The 14,099-nt window shown below is 51.1% G+C and overlaps 1 protein-coding gene across 1 annotated transcript; it reads left to right on the top strand.

The window, feature by feature from the left end:
- Positions 1-7,808: 7,808 nt before the first annotated feature.
- Positions 7,809-10,624, top strand: GLYCTK (glycerate kinase). Its single transcript, XM_007952050.2, has 4 exons — positions 7,809-8,185; positions 8,443-8,594; positions 9,248-9,423; positions 9,758-10,624. Exons 1-4 carry the CDS (start codon positions 7,809-7,811, stop codon positions 10,622-10,624), a joined length of 1,572 nt encoding a protein of 523 aa, XP_007950241.1.
- The last annotated feature ends 3,475 nt before the right edge of the window (positions 10,625-14,099 follow it).

The following is a 14,099-nucleotide window of genomic DNA, read 5'->3' on the forward strand; positions in this document are numbered from 1 at the left end:
GTTGGTGAAAGGGCTGGAGGGAGGCAGCATGTTTGGCCTTGCAGTAATAGGCCTTGGGTTACTGCTATCTTCCTCTTGTGAGATTAGAGGAGGTCAGAACATGTGGCCTCCTTGCCGTTTTTACAGTTGGTGTCAGTTGCTAGCAACTATAGACATATATTCATGACTGATGTATTCTTATAAGGTAGAGATCCCAAATCACATACGTGTGAAACATGTAGTGTGAGACTTGAACATTTAAGCTAAGTTGTAAACAGCCTAAAACTAACAACAACCTTTCTGGCATAAGCAGCTTCTAATCTTACCAGGAGTCTATAGGTACCATAAATGGACGAGTGTACTAGCTGAAAGGTTGGGAGTTTGAACCCAGCCAGAGGTGCCTTGGAAGTCTGTCAATCTGCTTCTAAAAGGCCACAGTCTTGAAAACTTCATGGAGTTCTACTTTGTACACATGGGGTCACCAGGAGTTAAAACTGACTCTTTGGAAACTAATAATGATCTTAGTATAGACAACTGCCTTGTTGTGATATGGTGTGGGATAACCTTAGCTTACCTAAGATAACCTGAATGTGTACCTCTGATTATGAACCTATGATGTAAATTGCCCTGATGAAATATGAGCTGGTCAGCTCCTCTCCCCATGAGATCCTTATCATGCAAGACCAGAGGGACTAAATCACATAAAAATCTGGGGTTTTTGCCGTTTGCTCTTCCAAAGAGAGCAAGGTAGGGGCTGAATGACTCTCGCAATCTGGGAATCAAGTCTCTGACCCTTTCTGAAGACAAAGCTGGAGGCTCTGCCAGAGGCTTCTCTGCCACCAATCTTGGACTCCAGCTATGTGATGGATTTCTCCTGAGGATGAGCCATTGGTCAAGCCTTCCTCCTGAGACTATTCATAAAAGGTAAACCCCTAAGGTTAAGATTTAGACTTTATTCATTGGACTAACTTTACCCGATTCTCCAGGTCTAAATGAATGTCTTGGGGTCTTACCACTGTGATGTGCCATGATTACCTTGCAATAAACTAAATGAGTTTATGCAGGACAAATTTGAGTATTTCTCTACTTATTTTAAAATAAAATCCCCACAATGCATCATGTCCACTATCAAGGTTATGTGTAAGCATTTTGATAACCCAAATGGTTTTCTCAGATCTAAATTCCACTGCTTCATGATGCCTTCTACTTCCACCCACTGGCATCTTTTTCCTTCTTGTGAAATTCTTTCCACCTCCCTAGTAGCAGGGTCTGCAGCACTTTGCAGCAGAGCACTTTACAGTGCACCTGTTAATTAAAAATAAATAAATAAATAAAAATCCAGATTCTATTTGTATCTGCTCCTAAGCAGGGCAACAGAAACACAAATATAATTTAGACCAATTCATTACCTTCCAGGAGCTCACAGTCCAGTGAGTATCTAAATTTTGCTGTTGTTAAAGTCATCTTGTGAGTAGCCGTGGGGATGGGAGTAGCTGTCTTAGTTATTTAGAGCTGCTAAAGCAGAAATACCACAAGGGGATGGCTTTGAAAACAAATTTATTCTCTTACAGATTAGGAAGCTAAAAGTCCCAAATTCAGAGCACTGGCTATAGAAGGCTTTCTTTTTCTTTTGGTTCTGGAAAACGTCCTTGTTTCCTTTCAACATGTGTGGCACCTGCATTCCTTGGAGATCTCTGTCTTGGCATCAATCATCCCCTGGATCTAGGAGGTGCTTAGCACAGGGACCCTGGGCTCAAAGGATGCATTCCACTCCCAGCTCTTCTTTCTTCGTGGTAGTCAAGTCCTTCTATCTTTGTTCACTTGTTTAATCTCTTTTATATCTCTAAATAGATATACATTGAATATATTGATTCAAATACAACCATCCTGTAGATTATATCTTGCCTCATTAACATAACTTTCTCTAGGCCCTGAAAGGGATCACAAGAAGCAGTCCTGGATAGAGTGGGAGAAAAATGTGGAACAAAATGACCAGGCTTACTGGTCTGATAGAGACTGGTAAAACACCTGAGACTATGGCCTTTAGACACCCTTCAGGCCTTGAACTGAATTACCCCTGTGGTTCAACTTTCAGACAAACAATAGACAACAGGCCTATAAGGTGAATAGTAACACCAGAAAGGTACATGCTTATCAGAACAATCAACCATATGAGATCAAAAGGGTAGCATTTGCTCAGGGATACAGCTCAGAAGACAGGAAGGAATAAGGAAAGAAGGATGAAGGGAAATGGTGGTGAACACAGGGAGGAAATGAGAAGAGTTTTTTACCTTCTGGGGATTGCAATGAATGTCACAAAATGTGATGAATTGCTGAATGGAAAACCAATTTGCTCTGTAAACTTTCACCCAAATCACAATAAAAAAAAATTAAATAACTGCCTCATTTACATCATAGAGGTTAGGACACATAGGATAATTACTTCAGATCATAAAATGGAGGATAATTACACCAGACCACAAAATGGAGGATAACTAATAACACTGAGAACCATGGCTTGCTAAGTTGACACGTACTTTTTTGGGGCACAATTCAATCCATTAATAGTGGCAGATTAAAAATGGATTTTCAGTCTGACAAAACAGCACTGGTAAATGGTATCTGTTTATGAATGTTTCCAACACTAAATAATGAGAGGTGCTCATATTTACACTCCCACCAGGAGTGTGGGTATGTAATCACAAAAGCAGAGATTCCCAACTAAAAGTACCACCTACTTCTTATTCATCCCATCATTCACTGCATTTTGTCTACATAGAAGGGACTCAGGAAATGTTTTTTGGATGTTATAATGTTCCCCATCTCTAAAGCGCTTGGTACATTCTCCTAAAAGTGCCTTTGTTTTGCTGATGTGGTGGGAAGGCATTTGGGAGAGAACAATAGGGAATAAAATGCCCTCTATTATAAAGGGAATCTGGTAGTGTAGTGCCTAAGGCACTTGACTGTTAACCAGAAGGCTGGCAGTTCAAACCCACCAGCCACTCCTAGGAAGGAAGGGGGCAATCTACTTCTGTAGTGATACCATCTTGGAAATCCAAGGAGGGGTCCCTGTGAGTCCGGCCCACTCGACAGCAGTGAGTTTGGTTTTGGTTTTATAAAAGGAAAGAAAAACTCAGGGTTAGAGCCTAGGAAGGCAAGAGGAAGGAAGGAAATTAAAGTTCTTGACAAAGGTATGGTTTGGAGACCTGCAGAGAGATGTGGTAGCTGGCAAAAGAAGTCCAGGGGGAGAAAGATGTTTCAAGACTTTTAGGAAGTCTGTTGTGTAACTCTCTCCTCCATTTCCTTAAGAAAACATCAGTGAAAACAGGCACTGTACTCTTCTGTGTTCTTGGAGTCTGATTGCGACTTGCCTTTTAAACATGGGAAGGTATAAAGCCCGGTTCAGGGAGGACACAGGGTGAGAACAGGAAGACCCAGGGCCGTTGATTGCACACAGCTTGCAGTAGGTTCAAAGATCACGGAACAGAACGCCTGCTGAGTCAGAGTTGTTCGATCGCCCACGGTGGAAGGACCAATGAGTTGTAGGATTGTTAACTGTGGGGAGAGGCAGCGATGGCTTGGCAAGAAGGGGTGTGACCCTCTGTCCGTTTGCTCAGCCCAGTGACGAGCACCTAACGGGAGCTCGTGATGTATTCGCCGTCTGATTGGATCATACAGGATAAAAGGCACCAAAACCCCAAAAAAACCAAACCCACTGCCGTCGAGTCAATTCCCACTCATAGCGACCCACACTGGGTTTCCAAAGCGGTAAAAATATTTACGAAAGTAGACTGCCTCATCGTCCTACCGCGGGGCGGGTGGTGGGTTTGAACCGCCAATCTCCTCGTTGGCAGTCAAACGCCTTAAGCACTGAGCCACCAGAACACCTTAAGGAAGACATGGATCATATCAATTTGGTGAGGTGGGTTTTTCTCAACTCCTATTGCGGAGATGGGGGCGGGGGAAGCCCTGGTGCGTAATGGTTAAGCGCTGGGCCGCTAACCAGAAGGTTGGCAGTGGCGTTCTTCTCCGTCACATGGGGTCGCTTGTGAGTCGAAATGGACTCAACAGGACCCAACAATAGAGGAAGAAACCAAGGCCTGACGGTGACACCACCCGAAAGGCCCCAGTTCCCGCTTCGGCGTCTACTCCGTCGGAACTCAGGCGCAGGACTTGGTGTGGTTGCAGTGACCAAAGCACACGGCCCCAACACAGAGCTGCTAACCCAACACCTTCACCTTCCGCAGCGCGCACTGATTTTTCACCAACCGCTCTGGCCGGATTCACCAACCTCTCTGGCCGGATTCACCAACCGCTCTGGCCGGATCCACCCCTCACTTCCGGTTTCCGCTTCGCCCGCCCACGAGTACTTCCGGTACCAGTGCGAGAAGCTGCAGCCGGGAGTTCTGGGGCGGTGAGTCTGCATCGCGAGGACCCGCGTCGCATCTGGAAGCGATTCCATGGCCGGGCAACGGGTGGTCTTTGTGGTAGTAGGTGTTATCCTTCTAGTCACCACAGAGCGTTCCCAACAACCCTCAAAGGCCCGAGCCGCCGCCTGGAGGGTGACGTAACTTCCGGGGTCCAGATATGGGCAGGTGCAGGCGGGCTAGCCCCACTTAGTGGCGGGGAGGAGTCAAGGCAGTACTTTTCTTTATTTCGAGGTTCCGTGCTGGAGCATCCTGGAGTTTAGGGGAGACCGTTCTGGTGGCGTAGAGGGAAAAAGCGTTTGGCTGCTAACCAGAAGTCGGTGGTTCATAACTCACCAGCTACTCTGCGGGAGGTTGTTCAGGTGCCATCGAGTTGGCTCCGACTTACAGTGACCCTATGCACAAGAGAACGAAACACTGGTCGTGCGCCATCCTCACAATCCTTGCCCATCATTGCAGACATTGTGTCAATCCATTTCGTTGAGGGTCTTCCCCTTTTTCGCTGACGCTCCACTTTGCCAAGCGTGATACCCTTCTCCAGGGAATGGTCCCTTCTGACAACATGACTAAAGTAGGTGAGACGAGGTCTGGCCACACTCATTTCCAAGAAGCTTTCTAGCTGCAGTTCCTCCCATACAGATTTGTTCGTCCTGGCAGTCCATGGTACTTTGAGTATTCTTTGCCAACACTACAACTCAGAAGCATCAACTCTTCTTTCGGTCTTCCTTATTCATTGTCCAGCTTTCACATGCTTATGAAGCTATTGAAAATACCGTGGTGGTTTGAGTTGGGAGCACCTTAATCGTCAAAGAGACATCTTTGCTCTTCAGCACTTTAAAGAGGTCTTTTGGAGCAGATTTGCCAGAAGGAAGATGAAACACTCTACTTCCATGAAAATTTACAGCCTTAGAAATGCAATGGGGGTCACCATGAGTCGGAATAGACTCAATGACAATGGGTTTGGGTTTGGTCTTGTGTGTAGGATTGCCAGTTTTTGTAAATTAAAATACAGGATATCCAGTTAAATTTGAGTTTCATATACACAACGGGTAATTTTTTAGTGTAACTATATCCCGAATATTGCATGGGACATTAAATCAAAACACCAAACCCATTGCCATGGAGTGTGTTTCCAGTCACAGCGACCCCTGGTGTTCACAGAGTAGAACTGCTCCATAGTGTTTTGCTGTAATCTTTTCGAAAGCAGATTGCCAGGGTTTTCTTCCATGGCACTGCTGGATGGGTTTGAACTGCCAGCCTTTAGGTTAGTAGTCAAGTGCAAACTTTTTGTGCCACCCTGGAAACAACTTATAAACTTACACTAAGAAATTACCCCTTTATTTGAAATTCACATTTCGCTGGAAGTCCTGTGTTTTATTTGGCAACTTTAGCCCTGGACTTTAGTATCCAGTAGCAAGGCCTTCTAGGCCTCTGTCTATCTGGGAAACAAGTATGAAATTTACCCACTCTCTCAAAACCAAGTGTTGCTAGATATTAAGACTCCTTTAACATTGTGCCAAATGGGCAAGTTTTAGTGGTCTTCCTGGCAAAAGTTGGGCCCCTTTTCCAGAGTCCTCATGGCCACGTCTTCTGTTCCCTTTTACAGCAGAGAAAACAGAGAACTTTGTTGTTGTTGTTAAGTGCCGTCGAATTGTTTCCGACTCATAGCGACCCCATGCACAGCAGAACGAAACACTGCCTGATCCTGTGCCACAATCCCTGTTATACTCGAGCCCATCATCACAGCCACCATGTCAATCCATCTCGTTGAAGGCCTCCCCCTCTTTCGTCGACCCTCCACCCTACCAAGCATGACATCCTTCTCCAGGGAATGGTCCCTTCTTACAACATGACCAAAATAGGTGAGATGAAGTCTGGCCATTCTTGCTTCCAAGGAGCATTCTGGCTGCACTTCCTCAGGACAGATCTGTTAGTTCTTTTAGCAGTCCATGGTACTTTGAGCATTCTCCGCCAGCACCACTACTCAAAAGCATCAACTTCTTACAACGGAGAACTATGCAGGCTAACTGGCCCAGGGCTGACATAGCCAGGTTATGTGGGTGTGATATAAACTGGTGTTTGGAGGGTCTGCGTTTTCCATGTTACGGTGGACCATATCATTGATTCCTAGGATGTCAGGGGGAGGAGAAGAATAGTCTTAATCTTATCCCACCTCTTGTTTTGCACATGAGGCTCAGCTACTTGGGAAAGCTGTGGTAGAGCTGGAATCCTGATCCCAGCCTCCTTCCCCTGCTAGATCCATACTTGCTGATGAGTCAGCATGCAGCATTTATAAGGGGGATTTGTTAAAGTAGATGCCTTTTTACAGATAAGTTCTTTGGGGATTTATTATTCCTAAACCTTTCTGCAGTCTCCTGACCTTCACCTTAGGATTTCTTTAGCTGTTACCCTGCCCAGTAGGGAAAGTGGTTATTTGGGCTCAATTGTGGGAACCTGGCCTTTGCTCCACTTTTACCACAGTGGGTTGTATGACCCAGGGCTTGTTTTGTTATCTTGGAACCAAAGGGGGTGTTCATGGAGGGTCTAGCCAGCTATGTGGGTGGAAGGGTATCGTTTCCTGTCCTGCAGATTGGGCTCCACAGCACGGCTTCATGTGTTGCCTTGGGACTTCTGTAAGGTTCTACCCTGAGCCAGACTTTGCTGCCACTCCTGATTTGAACCTGAACTCTTGCTGGACTGGCTCTGAGTGCTTCCTGGTTCTTCAGGCACCGCACTCTGGGTATGTGCTTTGGGACTGGCCTGATAGTGCCTTGGTAAGCCTGTGGCCTCCTCACAGAGACCCAGACTTCCCAGGTACCCCAGCCCAGTCCCCTGAGCTAATGAAATAGAGCAAGCTGGAGGTCACTGGGCTCTAGGTCAGTTGGTGGGACAATCAGCAGACAACCAGCAGCCTTATGGCAGCAAATGTGGTAAAGAGTAAAGGCAGGAGTGTCAGAAAGGGGCGTTGATGTCAAGTACTGGCTCAGAGTGCAGGGGGTGGGAAAGGGGTGGGGCAAGAGCCCTCTGATAGGAATCACTCCCTCTGGGAATGATTAACTCAGCCAAAGTGGTGACCCAGGAGGAGGGCTCAACTAACAGGACCTTTGGACTCAGGCAGAGTGTCCAGAAGGCCAGCGTGTGGTTTGTAGAGAGGACATGGCTGGGTGGCAGGGCTGGGCTTCAAGGACAAGAGTGAGATCAGGGAACTTCGGGCCTCAGGAAGTCTCCTTGGGCTGGCAGATGGCCCATTCCTGCAGCAGCACCTGTGGGGTCACCCAACCCTGAGCCTTCAGGGGGGTAGCTGTGGGGGACCTCCAGTCTCTGGCCTTGTAACAGCCCTCACTGGTTTTTTCTTCCCCCTAGGCAGCCATGGGTACCACATGGTGCTGAGAGCAGTGGGGCATGGCTGCAGCCCTGCAGGTCCTACCCCGCCTGGCCAGAGCCCCCTTGCGGCCACTCCCTTGGAGGGGCCCAGTGGCCCGGCTGGCCAGCGGCATGGCCCTGCCAGAGCAGGCGCAGCAACTGTTTGAGAGTGCTGTGGGTGCTGTGCTGCCGGGCCCCATGCTGCACCGGGTCCTGGCCTTGGACCCTAGTGGCAAGCAGCTGAAGGTGCGAGACCGGAGCTTTCAACTGCGGCACAACCTCTACCTGGTGGGCTTTGGCAAGGCTGTTTTGGGCATGGCAGCTGCTGCCGAGGAACTGCTGGGCCAGCATCTTGTGCAGGGTGTGATCAGCGTTCCCAAAGGGATCCGTGCTGCTGTGGAGCGTGCTGGCAAGCAGTAAGGAGTTGAGGGCTGCTCCCAAGTATCCATCTGGAGGGGAAACTGGGTCTAGATGCGGCCTGGATCAGGGCTTTCCTCCCTTGCCAGGTTCCCTCTTTCCCTGTGCCTGTCCTGGTTCCAGGATGGGGGTCAGTGGGCATCCTTGTTCATGTTTCTTCACCACTGTAGCTGGGAAATCAGGTGGGAGGGAGGAGGAGAGGAGCTAGAAGCCTCTCCCCAACCCTTTCTTTCCTCTCTGTTTTCCCCCTCCTCAGGGAGATGCTGCTGAAGCCTCATAGCCGTGTCCAGGTTTTTGAGGGTGCTGAGGACAACCTGCCGGACCGTGATGCACTAAGGGCTGCTTTGGCCATCCGGCAGCTGGCCGAGGGGCTTACGGCTGACGACCTGCTGCTGGTACTCATCTCAGGTGCAGATGCCAGATTTGCTAAGGAGGGCTCTAGGTATCAGATCTATGAGGCGTCATGTGGTCTGAAGCCCTGGGTCACAGGGTAAAGTGTGGGAGCAAGGGAGACGGTGAGGAGCCTGGGTGGCTGATTCCTGAGTAGCTGTGGGCCAGTCATCTGGCCTCCCCTGAGGTCCTCCCTGAAAAAGGTCCTCCCTGAGACTGAACTGACTTTGTTGAGTAGTGGTGAAAGGATGCATGGGGAACCCTTAGCACATCAGCAGAGCCCTCGGGAAATGTCACGGCTCTTGCTGATGTCTGCACTCATGTAGGGCATTCTCCTTAGTCCTCTGCTGTCTCCTCCTGCTTTGCCCCTGCTCCAGAGGTTTTTCTAGTGCCTGTTGTGACTTGGGGCACACCAAGGCAGGAGACAACCTCTGGTGCCGAGGAGGTGAGGGGCAGTGACTGTGTGCACTTTGTCTGCATGTCCACATGGGGGCGCTTGGAGCCCACGTTACAAGCACTCCTTTCCTCGGTGTGAAATGGGTACTCTACTGACCTTGACCTCATTTGCTTCTGGCATGCTTGCCTGGTTCCTTGGGTCAGAAAGTCCCTTTGCTGCAAGGCCATTTCTGTTCCCTTTTCCATTGGCCCTGATGCCCTCACTATCCCTGTAGGGGGGGGCTCTGCCCTGTTGCCGGCTCCCATCCCACCAGTCACACTAGAGGAGAAGCAGACGCTCACCAAGCTGTTGGCAGCCCGCGGAGCCACCATCCAGGAGCTGAACACCATCCGGAAGGCCCTGTCCCAGCTTAAGGGTGGGGGGCTGGCTCAGGCCGCCTACCCTGCTCAGGTACGTGAGTCTCTTCTTCTCCAAATAGCCCTGGGCCGATGGTGCCAAGTCCACATGTACCAGGAAGATGCCAGCCTAGAACAGCCTGCAGATTGGCAGGGGCTGATGCAGGAGTCTGTGGGGTCAGCTGGGTGAAGCCATGGGAGGGGCCTCAGACAGGATGAGGAGGAGTCCCCATGACAGATGTCTTCAAACTCACCTGAGAGGGCTTAGAAATGGTTGGGGAAATGGGTAGCATGAGGGTGTGTGGATCCACAGGGAGCAGTTTGTCCTTCTGGGTTCTGGAGCAGGGAGGAGGTGGAACTGAGCCATGTCCCCTGTGATCCTTGCCCAGGTGGTGAGCCTCATTCTGTCAGATGTGGTGGGAGACCCCATAGAGGTGATTGCCAGTGGCCCCACAGTGGCTAGTGCCCACAACGTGCAAGATTGCCTGCACATTCTCAATCGCTATGGCCTCCGAGCTGCCTTACCACGTTCTGTGAAGACTGTGCTGGCTCGGGCTGACTCTGACCCCCATGGGCCACGTACCTGCGGTCATGTCCTCAATGTGATCATTGGCTCCAACGTGCTGGTGCTGGCTGAGGCCCAGCGGCAGGCCGAGCTGTTAGGCTATAGGGCTGTAGTACTGAGTGCAGCCATGCAGGGTGACGTGAAAAGCGTGGCCCAGTTCTATGGGCTGCTGGCCCGAGTGGCTGGAGCCCGCCTCACCCCACCTGGGGCTGCAGCTTCTGAAGAGGAGGATACAGAACTGCATAGGTTGGCAGCTGAACTCCAGCTCCCGGCCCTGCAGCTGGAGGAGGCTCTGGAGGCGGTGGCAGGGGCTCAGGGGCCTGTCTGCCTGCTGGCTGGTGGTGAGCCCACAGTGCAGCTGCAGGGCTCAGGCAAAGGTGGCCGGAACCAGGAGCTGGCCCTGCGTGTTGGAGCAGAGCTAGGACGGCAGCCACTCGGGCCTATTGATGTGTTCTTTTTGAGCGGTGGTACTGATGGGCAGGATGGACCCACAGAGGCTGCTGGGGCCTGGGTCACATCTGAGCTTGCCAACCAGGCTGCTGCCGAGGGGCTGGATGTGGCCGCTTTCCTAGCCCACAATGATTCACATAGCTTCTTCTGCCGCCTCCAGGGTGGGGCACACCTGCTATTTACAGGGCTGACCGGCACCAATGTCATGGATGCCCACCTCTTGTTCCTGCGGCCACAATGATGGCATGGGTCACACTTTGGAAGCCCAGAGGAGGCCTGCAAGGGCAGCATCCTGGGAACACCAAGGGTGATTCCCAAGGCCTTACCAGGCTAAGGCCCCTCTTTGCCTTGGCCCTGGCTGTTTGATTGGCCCTCACATCTCCTACCCAGGGCTTCTCTACTCCCTAGCAGGTGGTGCTCCCCTCCACCACTACTGTCTGCCACAGCAGCAGGTACCCTGAGGGCCAGGGTAAGCCCCTTGGCTAGTTCACTGTCCTCATTCTTCTCTGAGCCCCTCTGCTGAGCCCCACAGCCTGTCTTTCTGTGGAGTGAAGAAACAAAGGCTGTGAGAATAAAAAGGACCATACTATGGATTCTTAATGCATCTTCCCTCAGAGCTGATTGGTAGGGGAGCCCTGGGCAGGGGCAGTGAAGTGGGGCTGTGGCCACAATATCAGGACCTGACAGGACTTTCCATAGCCCTCCCTGCTGGGTGCACTTAGGACTGTCCATGTAGATTTGAGCCTGTGCCTCTGTGGCCTGTGCAGGTTGAGCTGGGCTCCCACCATCATTAGTGGGTGAACAGAGATTCCAGGAGTACAGGCCTAAGGACTGTAGGCCCTGTGGTTTGTGAGGGACTGGCCACCCTCCCAACCATAACTCTACTGTGTGGTATCCCTGCCACAGTCTCCCCTCCCTCTGAAGGCTTCACTGGGTGATGCTTACTACCTGCCACCAAGGAAATCCCTTTGCCTCTGGACAGCTATTTGCCACAGACTCTGCCTTCTTTGGCTGAACTGTCTGCCCTACCTCCTAGCCCTCTTTATCCAGGGGCTACTCCCAGCCACAAGATATGAATTCATTTCCTTGTGTCTGCCCTTTTCTCAGGCAGAACATCCCCAGTTCTTCAGCTGCTCCTCTAGGGGACAGTGTGGGCTCTGGTGCCAGCTTGGCGGGTCTTGGATGGTGGGGGCAGAGCTGTCCAGCAGCCCAACCCCTCTTCTTATCACAGCTGGCTGGGGTGAAGGAGAGTAGGGGGAGAGCAGCTGAGGATGGCTCCCTTAGCCTGGCTAGCAGCCTGGGTTGGGAGAGCAGGGAGCATTGTCCTGGCTCTCCTCAGACCCCTTACTCAGAGCCCTCCGCTGGCCGCCCCCGCCGTGCGCCACGGCTCCAATCCCTATATGAGCGAGCAGTAGAATCACATAGGAATAAAAAGCCATAGAGAACAGCGAGGCCTGGGGCTGCTCTTGCTGGCCCCTCTTGCACCCTAGCCTCTCCTCCTCCCTGAGGGTGCTGAGGGGCTCTGGCCAGTGTTGGCCTGCCCTCCCCCTGAGAACAGCCTCTTTTCCCCACTTGGCTTTGAACAGGCTACCTTGCAGGTGGTTTGTGACCTGGGACCTGGCTTACACAGAGGAGGCTACAGACTGGGGAGGACGAAGGGGGACAAGGTGAGCTAGGCTCTGGGGACTAGGGAGGCTTAAGGAAGGGGAGGAATTTGTACCTGACTTATTCAGGAGCACCACTTCCTTCTGTCCTGGTATGGAGTTCCCCACTCTACCCTAGTGCTCTCTTCTGGCAGCCTCTAGATGTGCTTCGATTCTCGTCCTTGGGAACATGGGTGTTAGCACTGGGTGGCCAGGGCAGAAGAGCAGAGGCTGTGGCCAAAAACCTATCACCATGTCCCCAGTGTGTGTATATGTGTGGCACGTGGGTGTGGGTGTGGTATACTGAGAGGGGAGGCACCTCTGCCTGTGTGCACATGCAGGCACTCAGCACACAGGATGTGCTGCCTCTCATGCACGTGCCTGTCACATGTCCACCAATTCATATCTGTCCTGGGTTTTCCTAAGGGGCTTTGGTGTGGGTGGGGTCTTGCTGGAGATTTCCCCTACTCTCTTTTGGCCCTTCCTTGTGCTTGTTTGTGGGAGCTGGCAGGCCAGGGGCTGGACTGGGCTCATGGGCCACATCTCAAGATCTAGATTGATTCACTTAGCACCCTTGATTTGAGGACTGATGGATTTGCCCATAGTGTAGATGATAAAATGAGATAAATCCTGCATGGTGAGCATTCAACAGGACTCATTACTTTTTTCATAAACACAAATTATGGGTAATTAATATGCTCTCCTCTCTGGGCTCTTGCCTCTGCCTCCTCTGGTCCAGGTTCTTGCTGCCTTTGTACTTGCCTCATCCCATGGCTTTAGCCATGGAAGGTGCCCACCCCCAGGGCTGGCATTGAAGGAGTACCCTCAGCAGCAGCTGGACAGGGAACCAAACGCCTATAGAGCTGAGGTGCATCCTTCCCCACTCCCACCCTGGGATGGGAGAACGTGAGGCTCGGGGTGAGCTGGCCTCTTCAGGGCTGTAAAGCTGGCAGTGGGGACTCTAGGAGGAGCTCAGGCTAGACTGACCTCCATCTCTCCAGACACTTGCTTACCTGGATACAGTCCTCCATTCTGAAACCTCTTTCCCATCCTGGCTCAGCTGATCCCCAACCTGTCATGTGCTAGAAGGTTGCTGGTTTCCTGAGGGCCAGCACTTAGCTACATTGTTAATGCAGTACTTCCCACACTAGCTCACAGGGGAAGGCCCCAGTGAAGGTCCACTGAACGAGCAAATTCCAACTGTGCTCCCAGCTCCACCTCCTGGAAACCTCCCCTACTGTTGCATGCTCACAGCCCTTCATTCTCTGCATTTGGCAGGAGCTGAGAGTGCTGGGCAGCAGACCTGCATGGCCCTGAATCAGATAATCCAAATCTCTTTGTTTTATTATTGGAGAAACAGAAGGGGAAGGTGGCTTGTTTGGGGTTGCACAGCAAGTTGGCTGCAGACCCAGGATGAGAGCCTGACTGGACCTGCTTGACCATCCTCTGTCCACCCTCTGGGGCTCAGAAATCTTTGGGCCCAGGAGGGGCTCAGCCAGATCCATGATATCCATTCCTGCCTCCCTGCTGTCCCTTCAGGGCTGGGATTGTAAATAAGACCATACTTGGCCTCTCTAGGGATCTATAAAGCAGATTTGTTGGTCCTGTGTGTGATTAGTCCTAGTGGTGCAGTGGTTAAGTGTTTGGCTGTTAACTGAAAGGTCAGTGATTTGAACCTACCAGCTGCTCTGTGGGAGAAAGATGTGGCAATTTGCTTCTGTAAAGATTATAGCCTTGGAAGCCCCATGGGGGCAGTTCTACCCTGTCTTATAGGGTTGCTGTGAGTTGGAATTGACTAAAGGGCAATGGGTTATGTGTGACTGGGGGGTGGGCTTATGTCTGGATAAAAGAGTGTATCTGCATCTGTATACACGTGTGAATGGGAGTATGAGGACAAGTGTTTCAGTTCTGCAACCAGTCACTGGACCTTCTGAGCCATGCCCCATCCCACTCCAAGGTGAGGACACACAATTTGGTGTGGTTAGAATGTCGGGGACTTGGAGAGGCAAGGGGGCTGAAAGGCTGGCAGAGACCCCTTCGCCAGGGACACAAGGATTGGATTTCATGTTGATA

The sequence above is a fragment of the Orycteropus afer genome, unplaced genomic scaffold, assembly GCF_000298275.1.
Source record: "Orycteropus afer afer isolate SDZICR_OR568_19922 unplaced genomic scaffold, OryAfe1.0 scaffold00323, whole genome shotgun sequence".
NCBI lineage: Eukaryota > Metazoa > Chordata > Mammalia > Tubulidentata > Orycteropodidae > Orycteropus > Orycteropus afer.